Source organism: Pogona vitticeps, chromosome 4 (assembly GCF_051106095.1).
Source record: "Pogona vitticeps strain Pit_001003342236 chromosome 4, PviZW2.1, whole genome shotgun sequence".
Lineage (NCBI taxonomy): Eukaryota > Metazoa > Chordata > Lepidosauria > Squamata > Agamidae > Pogona > Pogona vitticeps.
Window position 1 is genome coordinate 72,079,495 of NC_135786.1, and position 15,494 is coordinate 72,094,988.

General features: G+C 38.0%; 1 protein-coding gene across 20 annotated transcripts in view; it reads right to left on the reverse strand.

Moving 5' to 3' along the window:
- The window catches only part of DAB1 (DAB adaptor protein 1), a 790,680-nt gene that overhangs the window by 119,071 nt on the left and 656,115 nt on the right, over positions 1–15,494 (reverse strand). For all 20 annotated transcript variants that reach the window (XM_078392919.1, XM_078392917.1, XM_020789863.3 and 17 more), the window contains one exon: positions 8,745–8,884. In XM_078392919.1, the coding sequence (XP_078249045.1) occupies positions 8,745–8,884 (140 nt within the window). The remainder of the gene's footprint in view (positions 1–8,744; positions 8,885–15,494) is intronic.

Genomic DNA, 15,494 nt, shown 5'->3' on the forward strand with positions numbered 1-15,494 from the left:
CAGGACATTCATGTTATGCATACATTATTTTTCAGCTCAAGACAATAGAGAAATCTTTGCTCCATTTCACTTTATACCCTTCATCCTCTATCCTCCTCATTTCTCACTGCTTCTTCCTTTCCTTCTCTGGTGGTTGAAGGCCATTAGTGTCTCCTATTCTTCCTCTTAATAAAATTCCTCTTTTCTATTCTGCCAAACAGCTCTGGATGGCAAAAAGCTCAGGCTGAGACATAGTGACTGGCCCAAGGTCCTCCATGTGATGAGCAGGGATCAGAAAGCAGGTCTTCCTGACAAAAGGCTCAACAGTCTAACCACTTCACTAATCATGGAAGCAGCTGCCTTCTGGACATTTGTTGTGGGAGATCACAAATTTTCATAGAATAAAAGATGTTATGTTGTACATATATTATGCAACCATCATTCATTATGCATTGCTATAGAGATAGAAAGAAAAAAAAACAAGCAAGAAATGTCCCAATAAAAGAGGAAATGCTCTACATATTCCCCAAAGATGAGGCTCACCATTAAGTCAATTTTTGAACTCCAAGGATTTTTCTTCTTCTTTTCCATTGCCACTGCCAACAGCAACAATGGCAACTGTTTTGTCAGCCTGGTCACCATTTTACTTCTGTCTTGTGTTGTTGAAAAGCGTTGTAATGATAGGTAGCAATGAGCCAGTGGCCATTGAAAAGGTTGGGTAATTTTAGAGGGGGAAATGCAAGGTAGTATGCTTTCTCTCAGAGACTGAGAATATGAAACATCTTCGAATGTTTCTCAGAAAAATATCTTCGAATAAGGTTTGGCTTAGCACTAGGTGCCATTCTTCAAGGTTGAGCACCTTCCATTACACTTTGAAGAGGAAACTGATTTTTGCCTATACTGCAGAAGATGCTTATAATTCTTCTCCTTCTTTGTAAGCCTTGTAGCAAGCATCAGGGACTGCATTGTTGTGCTCAGGTCCAGGCAAAGGTTATTCTAGTGGTGCATCGCAACGGATCCTCCAATATCCTGCAGGTTTTATTTGCCTATGAAAAGAGTTTCCATTTATCTCTCCTATTCTCGGGACCCATTGGAGCTGGTTTGTTCTTTTTCCCCTTTCCATGTTATTTTTTTTTAGATTACCATAATATTAGAACTTGACCCACATTACTGCATGTGCTTTTTCTTATACAGTGGTGCCTCGCATAGCGAGGTTAATCCGTTTCGGATTAACCTTCGCTATAGCGAAACATCGCTAAACGGAATAAAAAAAGCCATAGAAACGCATTGAACTTCGTTCAATGCGTTCCTATGGCTTGAAAACTCACAGTTCAGCGATGTTTCTTCATAGCGCCGCCATTTTCGCGCCCTCGTTAAGCGAGGGCAGGGCGCGAAAATGCGGCGCGGACCTTCCGGTGGCCATTTTGGAACCACTGATCAGCTGTTCTCCACGGCTTCGTTATGCGAAGATCGCTCGTTAAGCAATTTCATCGCTCAGTGAGGCACTCGTTAAGCGAGGCACCACTGTATTACAAATCTCTTCAGAGTGGATAGAAATAAAAAAAAATTAAAAACACTTTTTAAAATTTTGCAATTAAATTTCAAATGTTAAACTGCCTTTTTTGGGCGAAATCCTACATGATAATAGTTTTGATTTAGAATGTATTAAAACTAAAATATCTTATTATAAAAGGGGGATTATGTTACAATGCAACATTCTTGGGCAATGTATTAATTTTAAAATAATTTTTGTAAATAAGATTCAAAAGTTCTTGGACTGGGGCATCATTTTTGGGGGTTCCATAGACTTCTGTAATGTTTATTAAGATTAATCTGTCTCCTCAACTAGTTAGCCTACTACTCAGTTTAGAAGCCACCCACAGAAAAATCTCAGATTGGTTTTTTGTTTACAGATGCACATACTTCTTAACAGCAATATATAGAGATGAGAAATTACAGACTTGATCAGCAATACAGTGGTGCCTCGCAAGACGATTGCTTTGCATGACGACGAATTCGCTTTATGATGAGGTTTTCGGCACGATCACGCTTGGTTTAACGATGTTTCCTATGGGCGATTTTCGCTTTATGATGTTAGGGCCCTTGTCTCGCAAGACGATTAAATTTTAGGTCCCTGTTTTTCGCTTTACGATGTTTTTGACAGCTTAGTCTTGCTTCACTATACGAGTCTTTTAATGGTCTCTGTTTCATTAGATGGCTGTTTTCGCTTGGGAATCGCGTTTCACTTAACAATGTTTCCTATGGGAATTTTCACTTTATGATGACAATCCAGGTTTCAATGCATTTCAATGGGAAAACGTGTTTCGCTAGATGATGTTTTCGCTTAACAGCGATTTTCACGGAATGAATTAACATCGTCTTGCGAGGCACCACTGTATTTTTCTACTCTGACTGAACGTAGCTTTCTTCCCCCTCGTAATGCTCAAAATTCTTGGAATCCTTATTAAAATGTCCATGATTGCTTTCAATAGATCTCTTGAGTAATGCTGATTCATTTGAAATGGCAATACTAGCTATTGTTCCTCTACAACAGACCTGGGCAAAGTGCGGGCTGCAGGCCACATACGACCCGCGAGCCCCTCCTGTCCAGCCCGTGGACAATTTTGAACATCAAAACCAGTTATAGCTTTTTGTCTAAAGTTGATCAGTTGCTTATCTTTAATATACCACAAAAAACCTCTTTAGTATTTGTGAAGATTAACAAGTTTAAAATAAAAACAATCATAACATCACTGTTTCATTTTATTTTTAAGTAAAGTTGGTTCAGCTCCCGAACCAACTGTTCAGATTTTTCATGTGTCCCCCAATAGAAATTAATTGCCCACCCCTGCTCTACAACTTTTTGTAGACAAAGTCAGGCCTTTAACTCTCTCCCTGGAAGTGCTGATGGATTATTGTAGTAAGGCCATAGCAATCAAGGGTGTACTCACATGATTAGACCAAGTTTTTCTAAACAGTGATATAAAATCATTATTTCACTCTATCTCACTTAAATCAAATTAACTGTTCATTGTTCTACAGACTCTCTGGCTACCCACATGTTCTGAAGAACAACAACAACAAGAGTGGGAGTAGATAACATTAAGGTGTCTTCCCCTGAGCTTTAACTGATGCATGAGAATTTGAGGTCAGTCTCCAGATGCCACAGAGAGAATTGAATAATAATAGTATAAAGAAAGATTCATGGTTGCAATTCATGGAAACTCTTACAGAATTTTTTTTTTTTTTGCTCACCACTACAATTATCTAAAGTCTCCTTTATCCAATATCTAAACTATTCTCTGCCCATCAGTTGAAATCTAATGCAGTCCTGTGAGATGATGCAAACTTATTAAAGGAAGTCAGAGATTTGTCAAAATGTAAGTGATCAAGTTGTTCTTTGAAATATTTATCTCAGGTTCTATAACCCACATATGGATGACTAGAGAAGGCTACCAAATCGATATGCCACAGTAGGTAAAGCTTCAAAAGAAGGATATGAATATTAACAAAGAAATAAGTAGTATCAAAGTCCATATTTAAAACCTACAGAGTAGCAGCAAGCAACAATTAGAATTTGTGACACCACCTCCTTCTGCTGGTTCTATTAACCTCATAACATTAAACAGGTAAGTCTCTCAATTATGCTAGAAAGAATTAAACATCTTCAAGGAGATATGGAAATTGAGACCCTTTGGGAGAGAGACAAAGAGGCCTGCCTAGCCTTGTTCACATTCCTAAGCCTCCCAAACCACTTGTTGGCAGATGGAAGCAAGGAATGAATGAGAAAGAAACTATACACAGAGGAATCTTATGGTTTTACCATGCACCTGCTGCCCAAGAGACAATTACACCCTGCCTTTTAAAACCAAATTACTAAATACTCTAAATCCCTCATTACTTTTTTGTACAGGGCACTGAAAATGTTGCTGAAGCACAACACTTGCTTGCTCTACTCAACTGAATGTTGATACTGATATGCCCTCCTCCCCTTTATGTAAGTGGCAGACACACTAGGAGAAGGATGGAGGATACAACATATGGTAGTATTACTATGCAGCAATTAAAAATGATGGCTCACATTAGAGTTCAAGACTGGAACACACCAACACCTACCATTTGCATTATGCATTTGCTGCTTCATCATCCAGTGTACGTATCTTTAAAAGGAATGTGCATCCTAATCCAAACTACTAATTCTCCATTTTTATCTTCAAATACTGCCCAAATTCTCAATCACTTTAAAGAACATCTGTTTAAAACCTGTATGCTGGAGTATGTTTAAAAATAAGTCATAACTATCTGGAAGGTGAGTCAAGGCAACTGAACTTCTTTCTTATTAGATTAAAATGTTTCACTACTCATCCAAGTCGCTTCTTCAGTCTGAGGAGAGTTGGTTGTGATCTACAACAATTTCAAGATCCTCTTCAAATATAGTATTACTGAGCCAAATATTTCCCATCTTGCAACTGTGTGTTTGGTTTCCCCCTAAGTGTTGAATTTTACACTTATCCATATTAAATGTCATTTTGTTGTTTTCAGCCCAGTACTTGAGCCTATCAAGATCTTTTAAAATTTTCTTCCTTCCTTCCACTAATTAGCTATTCCACTCAATTTTGTGTCATCTGAAAATCTGATAATTCCTGCACCCCCTCATCCAAGTCATTAATAAAAATGTTGAAGAACAGGGGCCCCAGACCGAGCCTTGTGGTACTTGTTACCTCCTCCCATTTTGAGAAGGAGCCATTAATAAGCACTCTCTGAATGTGATTCTGTAACTAACTGTGTATTCACCCAACAGTAGTTCTATCCAGCCCACATCTAGTTAGCCAGCAAATCAAAATATTATGGGGCACTTTGTCAAAAGCTTTTCTGAAATAAAGATATATTATGTTTACAACATTCCCACCCTCTATCAAGGAGGTTAAACAATCAAAAAAACAAGATACAATTAGTCTGGCAAGATTTGTTCTTGACAAATCTGTGTTAGCTTCTAGTTATTACTGCATGATTTTCAAGGTGCTTGCAAAGTGCTCTAAAAATTTCCTTGGGATTGATATCAGGCTGACTGGTCTGTAGTTCCTAGGTTCCTCCTTTTTGCCATTTTTGAAGATAGGGACAACATTATCCCACCTCCAACCATCCAGCACTTCATCCATCCTACACGATTTCAAGAAAATAATAGACAATGATTTAGAGAGTTCTTGAACCACTTTCTTCAACACTCTTGCATATAGTCAGTCCAGCCCTGGAGATCTGAGCGCATTCAAAGTATTAAGGTGATTGATTATTTGTTTATCGAACTCATCCTGTTCCCTTCTATTATATTTCACATTTGCGTGGAAAACACTAAGCTAAAGTGATCACTTTATCACTTCTGACTTTACTTTGTCATCTGTTATTCTTCCATCCCCATTTAGTACCTGAGGCATTATTTCTTTTCTCTGTATTTTGCTAGTCATGTACCTGAAGAATGACCCCCTTTTTTGCTTTTAGTGTCTCTTGCTATCCTCAGCTCATTCTCAGATTTTGCCTTCCTACTGCCATTCCTGCAATTGTTTGCTACTTGTCTGTACTCTTTCTTTGGGGCTGGCCTTCATTCTACATCCTATATGTGTCATTTTTTTTTATTTTCAGGTCCTCTCTGAGTTTTTTCTAAAAGCAATATTGGTCTTTTTTGCTGTCTTCCATCTTATTTTCTCTTTGGAATTGTTAGTAGTTCTGTCTTTAGAATTTCCTTTTTTTAGAGACTCCCACCCATCTTGGACTCAGTTTCCTGTTAGGTCCTTCTGCCATGCACCTTACTTATTATTCTGAGTTTATTAGAATTGGCTTTTCTAAAATCCAGCACACACTTTACTTTAGTATCCTTTCAATTCAAGAACTCTGGTAGAACATGGTTACTTTCTCCCAGAGTTCCCTTTGCTGCCACTTCTTCACCGAGTCATCTCTATTGGTTAGAATCAAGTCAAGGATGGCAGCTACTCTAGTTTCTTCCTCCACTTTTTGTAGGAGAAAATTATCAGCCACAAAAGCCAGGAATTTCTTGGAAGGGCCATATTTGGCAGAATTTGCCTCCGAAAAGATATCAGAATAATTGAAATCTCTCAGTACTGCTACATCATGTTTCTTTGAAATTCTTACAATTTGTTTTTTTTCTCTCAAAGGTTTATATACACATTTTCCTTGACTGGGTGGTTGAGAGTAGACTCCCACTACCATGTTCCTTTTGTTTTCCCCAGGTTCCCCATCACTACATTATTGCTTCAATTTTCAACTTTTAGACAATTGTAGCAACCAAATCAGTTGGCCATGAATATAATTCATTAAAAACAAGGTCTGTGCTCAGATCATAAAGGGAAAAGCGTTAATCTCAATGATAGCAACCCTTCTCACTGCATGGGATAGGGCAAGTGAACAGAGTAGCTTCAGAACATGTGCTGACCTCCTTTCTATTTTGTGACATAACTAAGCTGCATATAACAAAATAATTATGGCTAAGTTCAGAGCCTCTACAATCTGAGACTCTTCACTCTGTGTATCACATCCCAAACTCTCCTAAGCACGCCACACATGCCAGGAATGTAGAGTCCTGGGATGGAAATTCAGTGGCAATAGACAAACAAGGTAACATGGCATTGACCAAAAGTGGAATTTTTTTTATAAGCCCTGAGAACTGTTGTTGAATTATCATGAAGAGAATAGGAAGAAGATTTCAGCACTTTGGCTATGTGCTACTTGTTTATCATTCACATAACATATTTTTTTCCTGACCCCTACATGCACAGCTTCCTAATTTTATACCATGACATCAAGATTTCTATTTAATAAATGTAAATCATAGGACTTAACTGAAATGAGATGCTTTGGATAAAAATCCTCTTTCAACGAGCTCCCTCCCCTTTTTAGTGATTTCCCCCTACCAGAAAAGGCCATTTCAGTAATGAAGAGAAGAGTGCAGAATGTACTTGTTCATTTTGATTCCCAGTCCACAAACCCTCCCCAATACTTGACTAAGTAGAGGAGTGCTCTTTCATTTAAAAAAAAAAAAAAAAAAACTTCCACCTCTCAGAATTATCCAAGGATTCCCTAGGCAGAATTCTAGGAGTTTTAGCCCCAAACACACCTACAATTTATTCACTTGGAGAAAGGCTCTGAGGCTACATAGCTTTGCTTCCAGTTGGCAATGTTTTTTAAAAAAGGAAGCTGCCATGGTATTTCCTGTAAGTTGTAGTTCTTTGGGAGATGTCCTCTATAGATCCTAATGGGCAATTTTGCAATAAACAGGTTATACAATAAACAACAGAGAGCCCTGTGAGATGTTAAAAATTAACAAATTTATTAAGGCTTAAGTTGTCATAGTTTACAGACCACTTAATCAGACATACGAAGCATTGTCCCAAATTTCAAGTGAAGAAATAAATAGTACACACAGTTCAGTGGCAGAGCAAGGATGCAAGGTTGGAAAGAAATCACACATATATTATTCGCAAGTAGATTGTCAGTCATGTAATTCTCTTTTTCAGTATTTTTAAACTTAATTTCACTCTCACCTCACTGCCTATCCCCCCATGTACTGAATATATACACCTAAATTTTAAATAGTAATTCAAATGTCTGATTAAGAGGACTATAGTCCACGCAAACTTTTGCTATGATACATTTCTTTGTCTTTAAGAAACCAGAGGAATATTTGTACATTTTGCACCAACAGTCAAACATGGTTACACCTTTAGAAAGTAACTGCTATTTGGGCTTGGAAACACCAAGCAGGTGCACTAGAAATGGGCATGAATCAGGAAAAAAAGGTTATTTGTTTTGATTCATGATTTATCAAAGTTGAAAAATCATTAATTACAAATTTACGATTTTTTTCTGACAAACTGCTGAATCAATTCAATTCATTTGTAACTTTAAAACCCTATAAAATACCCCTCCGAGCATCTAGAGACACCAAATTCACAGGGAAACATCCCCTGACTCTCTTTTACAAGCCCTCATGTTTGGTAAAGCCTTGGCTTAAGACCTCTGAGATACACACCCACAAGGAGAGGCCCCCAGAAAACTTGCCCCAAGGGACACCAAACGCACAGAGAAGCTTCTGCTAACCCTCCTATACAAGCTTGTCAAGTTTACTAAAGATTGGGTTTCAGACATCCATGGTATACACCCATAAAGTGTGTCTGTCCACAAAATTGGTGAAACCCAATCTTCATCAAATTTGGAGAGGTTGTAGAAGAGAGTCATGGGAAGCTTTTCTGTGCTTTTGGTGTCCCTAGGTTCCAGGGGGGCCAGACTTTCCTGGGGTGCTCTTTGTGAGTGTATACCTTGGACATCTGAAACACAATCTTCACCAATCTTGAAGGTATTATAGAAGAGTCAGCAGAAGCCTCCCTGCAGTTTTGGGAGGCACCTTTTAATATTTTTTTATGGCATAGCCAAATGAATCAGTGAATCAAAAACTGCTAAGTGTCCCTGATTCATATTCATCAGGGACACCGATTGTACAAATATGAATCGATGAATTACTGATTTTTTGAACCAATTTGATGATTTTTTAAATTCATACCCTTCTCTAATGTACACCAAAGCTGCTCATGGAGCATATTTCAATTGTCTTGACATGCCCAAGGCCTTTTTTCACCTCATAAAATGGATCAACCCAATTATATGGTAATCTGATCCAATGCCATATTTAAAACCTGGATTAGAGATTGTTTCCATTTATACCTAGTAATGTTTAAATGCAAAAGTTTTCACAGCACCTTTAATTTCATCATGGAATCTTGACATAACTTGTCGCCTCGTGCTGCAGAAACTTCGTCTATCCCAATGAGTTTTGCTTTATATCGAACACCGTCCCCTTTAAACCTTTTTATCAAAGTGGCTTCACTACGATCCTGACCTGAAAAGAGAGAGAGGTGCAACCTTGAAATCTATACAATCAGAATTGTACAAAAGTATTACAAGCATAAATGCTTACAAGCACAATTACTACTATATGAATTTACTTCCTTTGTTATCTAAATGGGTTAATCAAATTTCTGCATCAATGATTTATTTATTTATTTTAAGCATTTATTAATAGATTTTCTGCGTACTCTGGGACCCCAAAGCATTCTACAATATGTACAACAGAGGTTAATTATTTGATAGGTCACATACTACAAGACACCACACAATACAATCTACAGGCTGGGCAGGGAGCTGTTCTGCACATTAATTATTATTTATTAGATCATCATTTTTACTATTTTATTTTAGTACAATTACCCACAAGCCATAATACATTTTGAAGATGCTATTTTCTGATAAAATGTGGCTAACTACATCTGAACTGGAATGCTCAGGGCTTAGTCTCAACGCACTAGTGAGTAGGGGGAATGGGGAGCTTATAGCTTCTCTCTGATCATATGGATGATGTAGCTTCTTCATAACTGATATCAATGTGTGCATACTGATGGCATGAAAACATATCAACATTGTTCCCATAGTCCATATACTATCAAACCTTTCCAATCTTTTTGTGTCTTCTGAGACATACATTCATAGCTGGAGGCAATGCCTTGTCTCTCAAAGTGATACTAGTACTGTATAACTGATCTGTATTATGCTGATTGCCAGGCTAGAAACAACACAAGACATGGTCATTTAATACTTCTGGCTTGGCTATCTCTTTGGCCAAGCATAGCTGCTGGTGTGTCTCCAACAAATATAGATCCTCAGAATACTTTACAGGAGTAAGAACTCCTGAGTAGCTCAGAGGATTGGCTATAAAGTCAGAGGTTGGGAGTTCAATTCCCCAATGTGCCTCCTTGACAGGGGCTGGACTTGACAATCCACAGGGTTCCTTCCAGCTCTCTAGTTTTAAGATGATGATGGTAATTACTATTATTGTTATTACAGTACAAAACAGAAATTTCATTTCAGTGTGAAATATCAATCTTAATTTTTGTATTTCAGAACACTGTGAGTTATGCAAGCACGGAAAACATACTACTATGTTTTAATGTAAAATGAAGATTTTTGCGCCAAAATGGATAAGAGAGATAACCAAACTGCTAATCAATACCAAGCTTTGAATATAGAGGGCCAAGACTCTCCAAAATGAAGATTGCCTGAGGTGCTATCATTGCCTGACTTTGGAAATGGCTTCAATTTTGTCATATCTGAAATTTTCTCCCAAACTTAATAGTATGTATTTTAGCAGAGGCCATGGGTGATGAGTTAAGATGAGAGATAGCAAGCAAGAAAGGGGGAGAATGAAACTGAGGGCCAAACTAGATGATACACTTAAATGTATTTAGAAACAGTGTCTCCTTCATGGTAAAAGAGATCTGAAAGATGGGACATTATTTCCCTTATCTTTATAGCCTGGATTTAGCTGTGCTTTGTTTTGTGACTAGTCACTGGAATTTTAACACAAATTTATTTTATAAATCTGATTCCAGAAGCATGAATTTCAAAGGAAATTCCTCCACATATTAAAATCAGGAAATATATATTTTCCCTCATATCTAGTTTGACCATCAAAGACCAAGTCCAGCTATCCAGAAACATCCATCTTCAATGAAAATCTGAAACTGATTTCTCAAGTCAAGCAAAAATATCTGTTCACCATGTGGCATGGTCATTCCACATCCAGCGATAATTCGGGAACTGAACTAACAATGTCATCAGTGTTGTTCAATTCTGTATTCTGCTTCATGTTGTATGAATGCTCAGATTGAAAAGAGATAACAAAATTACTACAATTTTCCTCTTCCTCCTTATCACCAAATTAAAAAACCCACTCAATCCTTTTTCCTTTCTTCCAGGGACAAAAAACAACAATTTAACATGTTTTGTTTCATTTTTTCCTGCAACCACACTAAAAAATATGAGGAAATTCTAACTAATCACCATTCACCTTCTCTTTCTACCACACTGGCTTCTCTTCTGAACTTCCGTAGAGGATTTATTAAATCGTTGTATCTTCACACTCTTAAACAACATTTTATAAAAGACTAATGGCACATGGATGATGAATCAGAAAACTGTAAGTAATGCTTAAATTATGCTAGAGGGAAATGCTGAGGCAGATGTTACTACTAAATGCTAAGAGCAATAAACCAACATTTGTAACACTAAGCTCTCAGGGAAAAAACCACATCTGGATGCACGGCAATGCTTGACTTCATCATATGGCTATTCTGCTTGTAGTTTGTGTGTGTAAACATTTATGTCACTACTATTTTGTTGGGTAGTAAATAAAATCTAATTCACAAACACTTCAGGTTGACAATTCCTACTATTTGTCTTCATTATATATAACAATAAAGGCATTATCAAAGCACATCTTATCTTGTATTCCCTTGTATAATGCAACAACAGTTCCTTCTTACTTACTGCTGCATATGAGTGGAAGGAATCCTTTACTAGTCCCCAGAAATCCATCTCTGAAACTGGACTGTGGATCAGCACCAACTTTTGCCCAGATATAGCAGACAGTCTGCTCTTGCTGTCTGCCAAATCCGGGAGAGTTTGGGCTATTCACACTTGTCAAAAAACAGCTATGACAATTGCTCTGTGTTTCAGTAAGAAGTAATTAACTGATGAAAAAAGAAGTCATCTTCTGGGATTTTTCCTTGCTTGATGTCACTTTGTGAATGGTAGTGAGAAGAAGAAGATATCCTGTAGATCAACTTGACTGCTGTCGTTGGTGTCATTAACATTCAGGCTGCCCTTTGCTATGGAAAGTCTGGCATCCTTTTTCCTGCTGGCAACACAGGCACAATATTATGCAGCCATTTCCTGGCTTTTTGAATCACGGATATAGAGGTGTAATATCCTAGATTCATAAAGCAAAGTAAAGTGTGCTTATATACAGCCCCATAGCACTTAGGGCACTCTGTGGATGGTTGACAATGTAACTATGCAGGCTACACATTGCCCCTGCTCCCTGGCAAGCTAGGTAAACCAGAGGCTTTTTTAAAAAAAGAATTCAATTATCATGAGATGGAAAAAAAGACTGTGGAAGCAGAAAGTCCTGTTCAAAACAATGGGGTGATCTCTGGCTTCATAACAACGATTTGGAGAAAAGTGGAAAAGAAGTGCACTCTAGCCATGGAGCCATCACACTCTGTGAATATATAAACAGGATACCAGCCTTTGTAAATGGACAACTAAAGTAGTCAGAGATTTCTGTTGTTGTATGTGATGTGCTCCTTAATGACTTCCAGAGTTCTCTGTTCAGATAAGAGAAACAGCTGGTGAGAAGGGCAAAGTACCATAATAATAAGGTACACTGATCCCAGGGAAAGAGAGAATTATAGGTCCCAAGTATCCATGTTTAGCTATGAACACATATGAGGCAGTCTGGTTCATATCAAGGGAAATAAAAGAAACAGAAGAATAGAAAGTCCTTCAATTTTGAAAAAACCAAGAAGGCCATTTTACAATTTGAGAGAAGCAGCCAAAAAGCTGAAACAACAACAAAGAAACTAATACAAAAAGCTTTGTCGGGAGACATGGTAGAACACCAAAGTTTTGTCTATTATATAATTTGAGAAATGCACTAAAATAAGTTCAGAAAAACAGACACTTTTCTTTTGTAGTGTATGAGATTGTACTGGGTGATGGGATATGTGTATATGTCATGAGTAGAGGTGGGCATGAACTGCCAAAATGGTGGTTCATCTTAGTTCATGGATGTCCAGCCCATCAGGGGCCTGTGCACAGCTCCCTGCCTCTCAGATAAGAAAAAATAATAATAAAGAAATAATAATAAAGAAAGTAGTGCCTTCTTTCTTTTTTAGAATTGTCTGTTTTCGTTGTTTTATATTATTCTTATGGCTGTTAGCCGCCTAGAGTGGTCCGTGCGGACCAGATAGGCGGGGTATAAATCAAATAAATAAATAAATATAAATAAATAAACTTTAATTATTATTAAGTTTAAAAAATAATTTATTTTTAGCAGCATCCTATCAGCCCACCAAGGGGCCTCTGGGAAAATTCCTGCCTCTCAGCTATATACTACCCTGTTTCCCTGAAAATAAGACCTAACCTGAAAATAAGCCCTAGTATGATTTTTCAAGATGCTCGTAATAAAAGCCCTACCCCCAAAATAAGCCCCAGTTTAGTGAAATCTTGCCTTCTATCATTGTGCAACACTGTGCAGCAACTAGAAGATGACATGACTGTATTTGAATAAATGTAGATTGTTGTACGTGGAAAAAATCCACTGAAAATAAGCCCTAATGCGTTTTTTGGAGCAAAAATTAATATAAGACCCTGTCTTATTTTTGTGCAGAGGCCCCCTGGTGGGCTGACAAGCCGACTAACAAAAACAAATTCTTCCTCTGCAGATGTCCATGTCTCAGCTGAGAGGTGGGGACCTGCTCAGAGACTCCCTGGTGGGCTGATATGGGGTGCCTGTGTAGCCTTCTGGGCTGCTGTCTCTATGGATTGCAGCAGAGGAGGTGGCAGGACAAGGTAGGGAAGCAATAGGGGGCAGGGGCAGGCTGTGCGTGGGGGGGAATGAATCAGGAAATTTGTTAAATCAGGGGAAAAAATTAATTGGTTCAGGAATGTTCAGGTTCTCCGGTTTGGACGAACCAAACCAAACCAACCCAAATCAATGAACTGGTGATATTTTTTTTTTACAAATTTCCTGGTTTGTTTTTATATTCATGCCCATCTCTAGTGATGAGCTCTACACTACAAGTTTATACTGGGTTTCCCCTAATTGATTTTTGGGACTGTGCTAAAAAAAAACCACATATTCTTCATTACCTCTGCTCATATAGACAAAGCTTAAACTATCACTTCTTTTCAACATTGAAGTGACATGATTCTGGAAGTTTCAATATAATTCCTTCGCATTTATGTAGATGGGGCATTTCCATAAAATATCTAGCATGGAAGATAAAGTGTGCTGACACAACTGGAAGCCTTCTCAGTAAACTGCAAAGGTGACACGTATTTATAAAACAGATGAAAACAGCAAAAAAAAAAAAATTGCTTCAAAAATGTATTAAATAAGCTCTGGATAGGGTGAATACCAATATATGGGATGACATCTGCTTTATTAATCATTTGTCTTGGTTTTAACCCATTACTCAATTGAGTTAAATAAGCATTATTGTGCTTCATTGTAAATGTAATTCCGTCCATTTTATATCCTCTTTCCACTAGTTCTGTTCGCAAACTTCACATTCAGTCTTGGGTCTTCTTGGACAGGGCAGAGAATGGGGGCCATGGCCAGTTGAATATCTGTAACATCCCAGCAGGTTTATGTTTCTTGTTACACTGCCACTCCTAGCAATCAGTAGGTAAGCCAAATGAATGAAATGTTTAGCTGCTACAGTTTTACCATCATGACCTAATTCATCCTAAAACATTGTAGAGAATCAAGAGCTGCCACTAACTATTCTTTTGGCTCCCTTTTTATCCTGGAAAAAATGATAAGGTGGGCGCCATAGGGTACAATCCTCCTAGAGTTCACAAACTTTATATATCACTTGAAGAAGTGAAGGAGGCACTCATCAAATCTGCAGATGACACTCAATAGGGATGGACGATTAATATTTCAGAATGCAGGAACAAGACTTCTTAACAAACTGGATAAGTGGCCAAAAAGTGGGAAATTAGACTTTCTGGCATGGAAAGTCAACATGCAAATATAAGATGGGTGACAGCTGGCTTGGAAGTATGAAGAGGATCCGCAGGTTTTAACAGATCACAAAAGTGTCAAATGTAAGTCAATAGAGTGGTGTGGTAGCAAAAAGCCCTAATGAAACTCAAAGCAACATTGACAGGCATATAATCATATCACTCTGTTCTTCTTCCCTGATGTATTGTGTTGAAATCTGGGCACTGCAGTTTAAGAAGAATATTGACAAGCTGGAATATATCCCAAAATGGATGACAAAGATGGCAAATGGACTGGAAACCAAACCTATAGAGATCAGTTAGGCGACTTGGGCATATTTACCCTGAGGAATAGAAGATTGAAATGTGATATGATAGCCATCTTCAAATATTTGAAGGGCCATCCTATAGAAGACATAGCTAGCTTGTTTTCTGCAGCTCCAGAGGAAAGCCTGAAATGAATGGATTCAAATTACAGGATAAGATATGTTGACTCAAGATTAGGACAAATTTCCTGGCAGCAAAAGCTGCTGGGCCATGGGGGAAAAGGTGGTGGGCTCTGCTTTGTTGAAAGTCTTACAACAGTGTCTTTGAAGGCCCATCTGTCAGAGGTGCTCTAGCTGCAGATTTCCTGAACTGGCAGGTGGCTGGACCTGATGAACCTTGAGGTGTCTTCCAACTCTACAACCCTTTGATTTCCCCAAGGGAGGTGGGATTACCTCCCTCAGTTGTGATATTTTAAAAGACTGTCAACATTCACCTGTCTAAAATAAATTTTAGTTAATGTTTTGTTGCTTCGGCTCTGGAAATGCTTCAGAACCAACTGAATTATATGTTCTTTTTGCGACATTCAGTTTCAACCTTTTATTGCAATATCATGTATT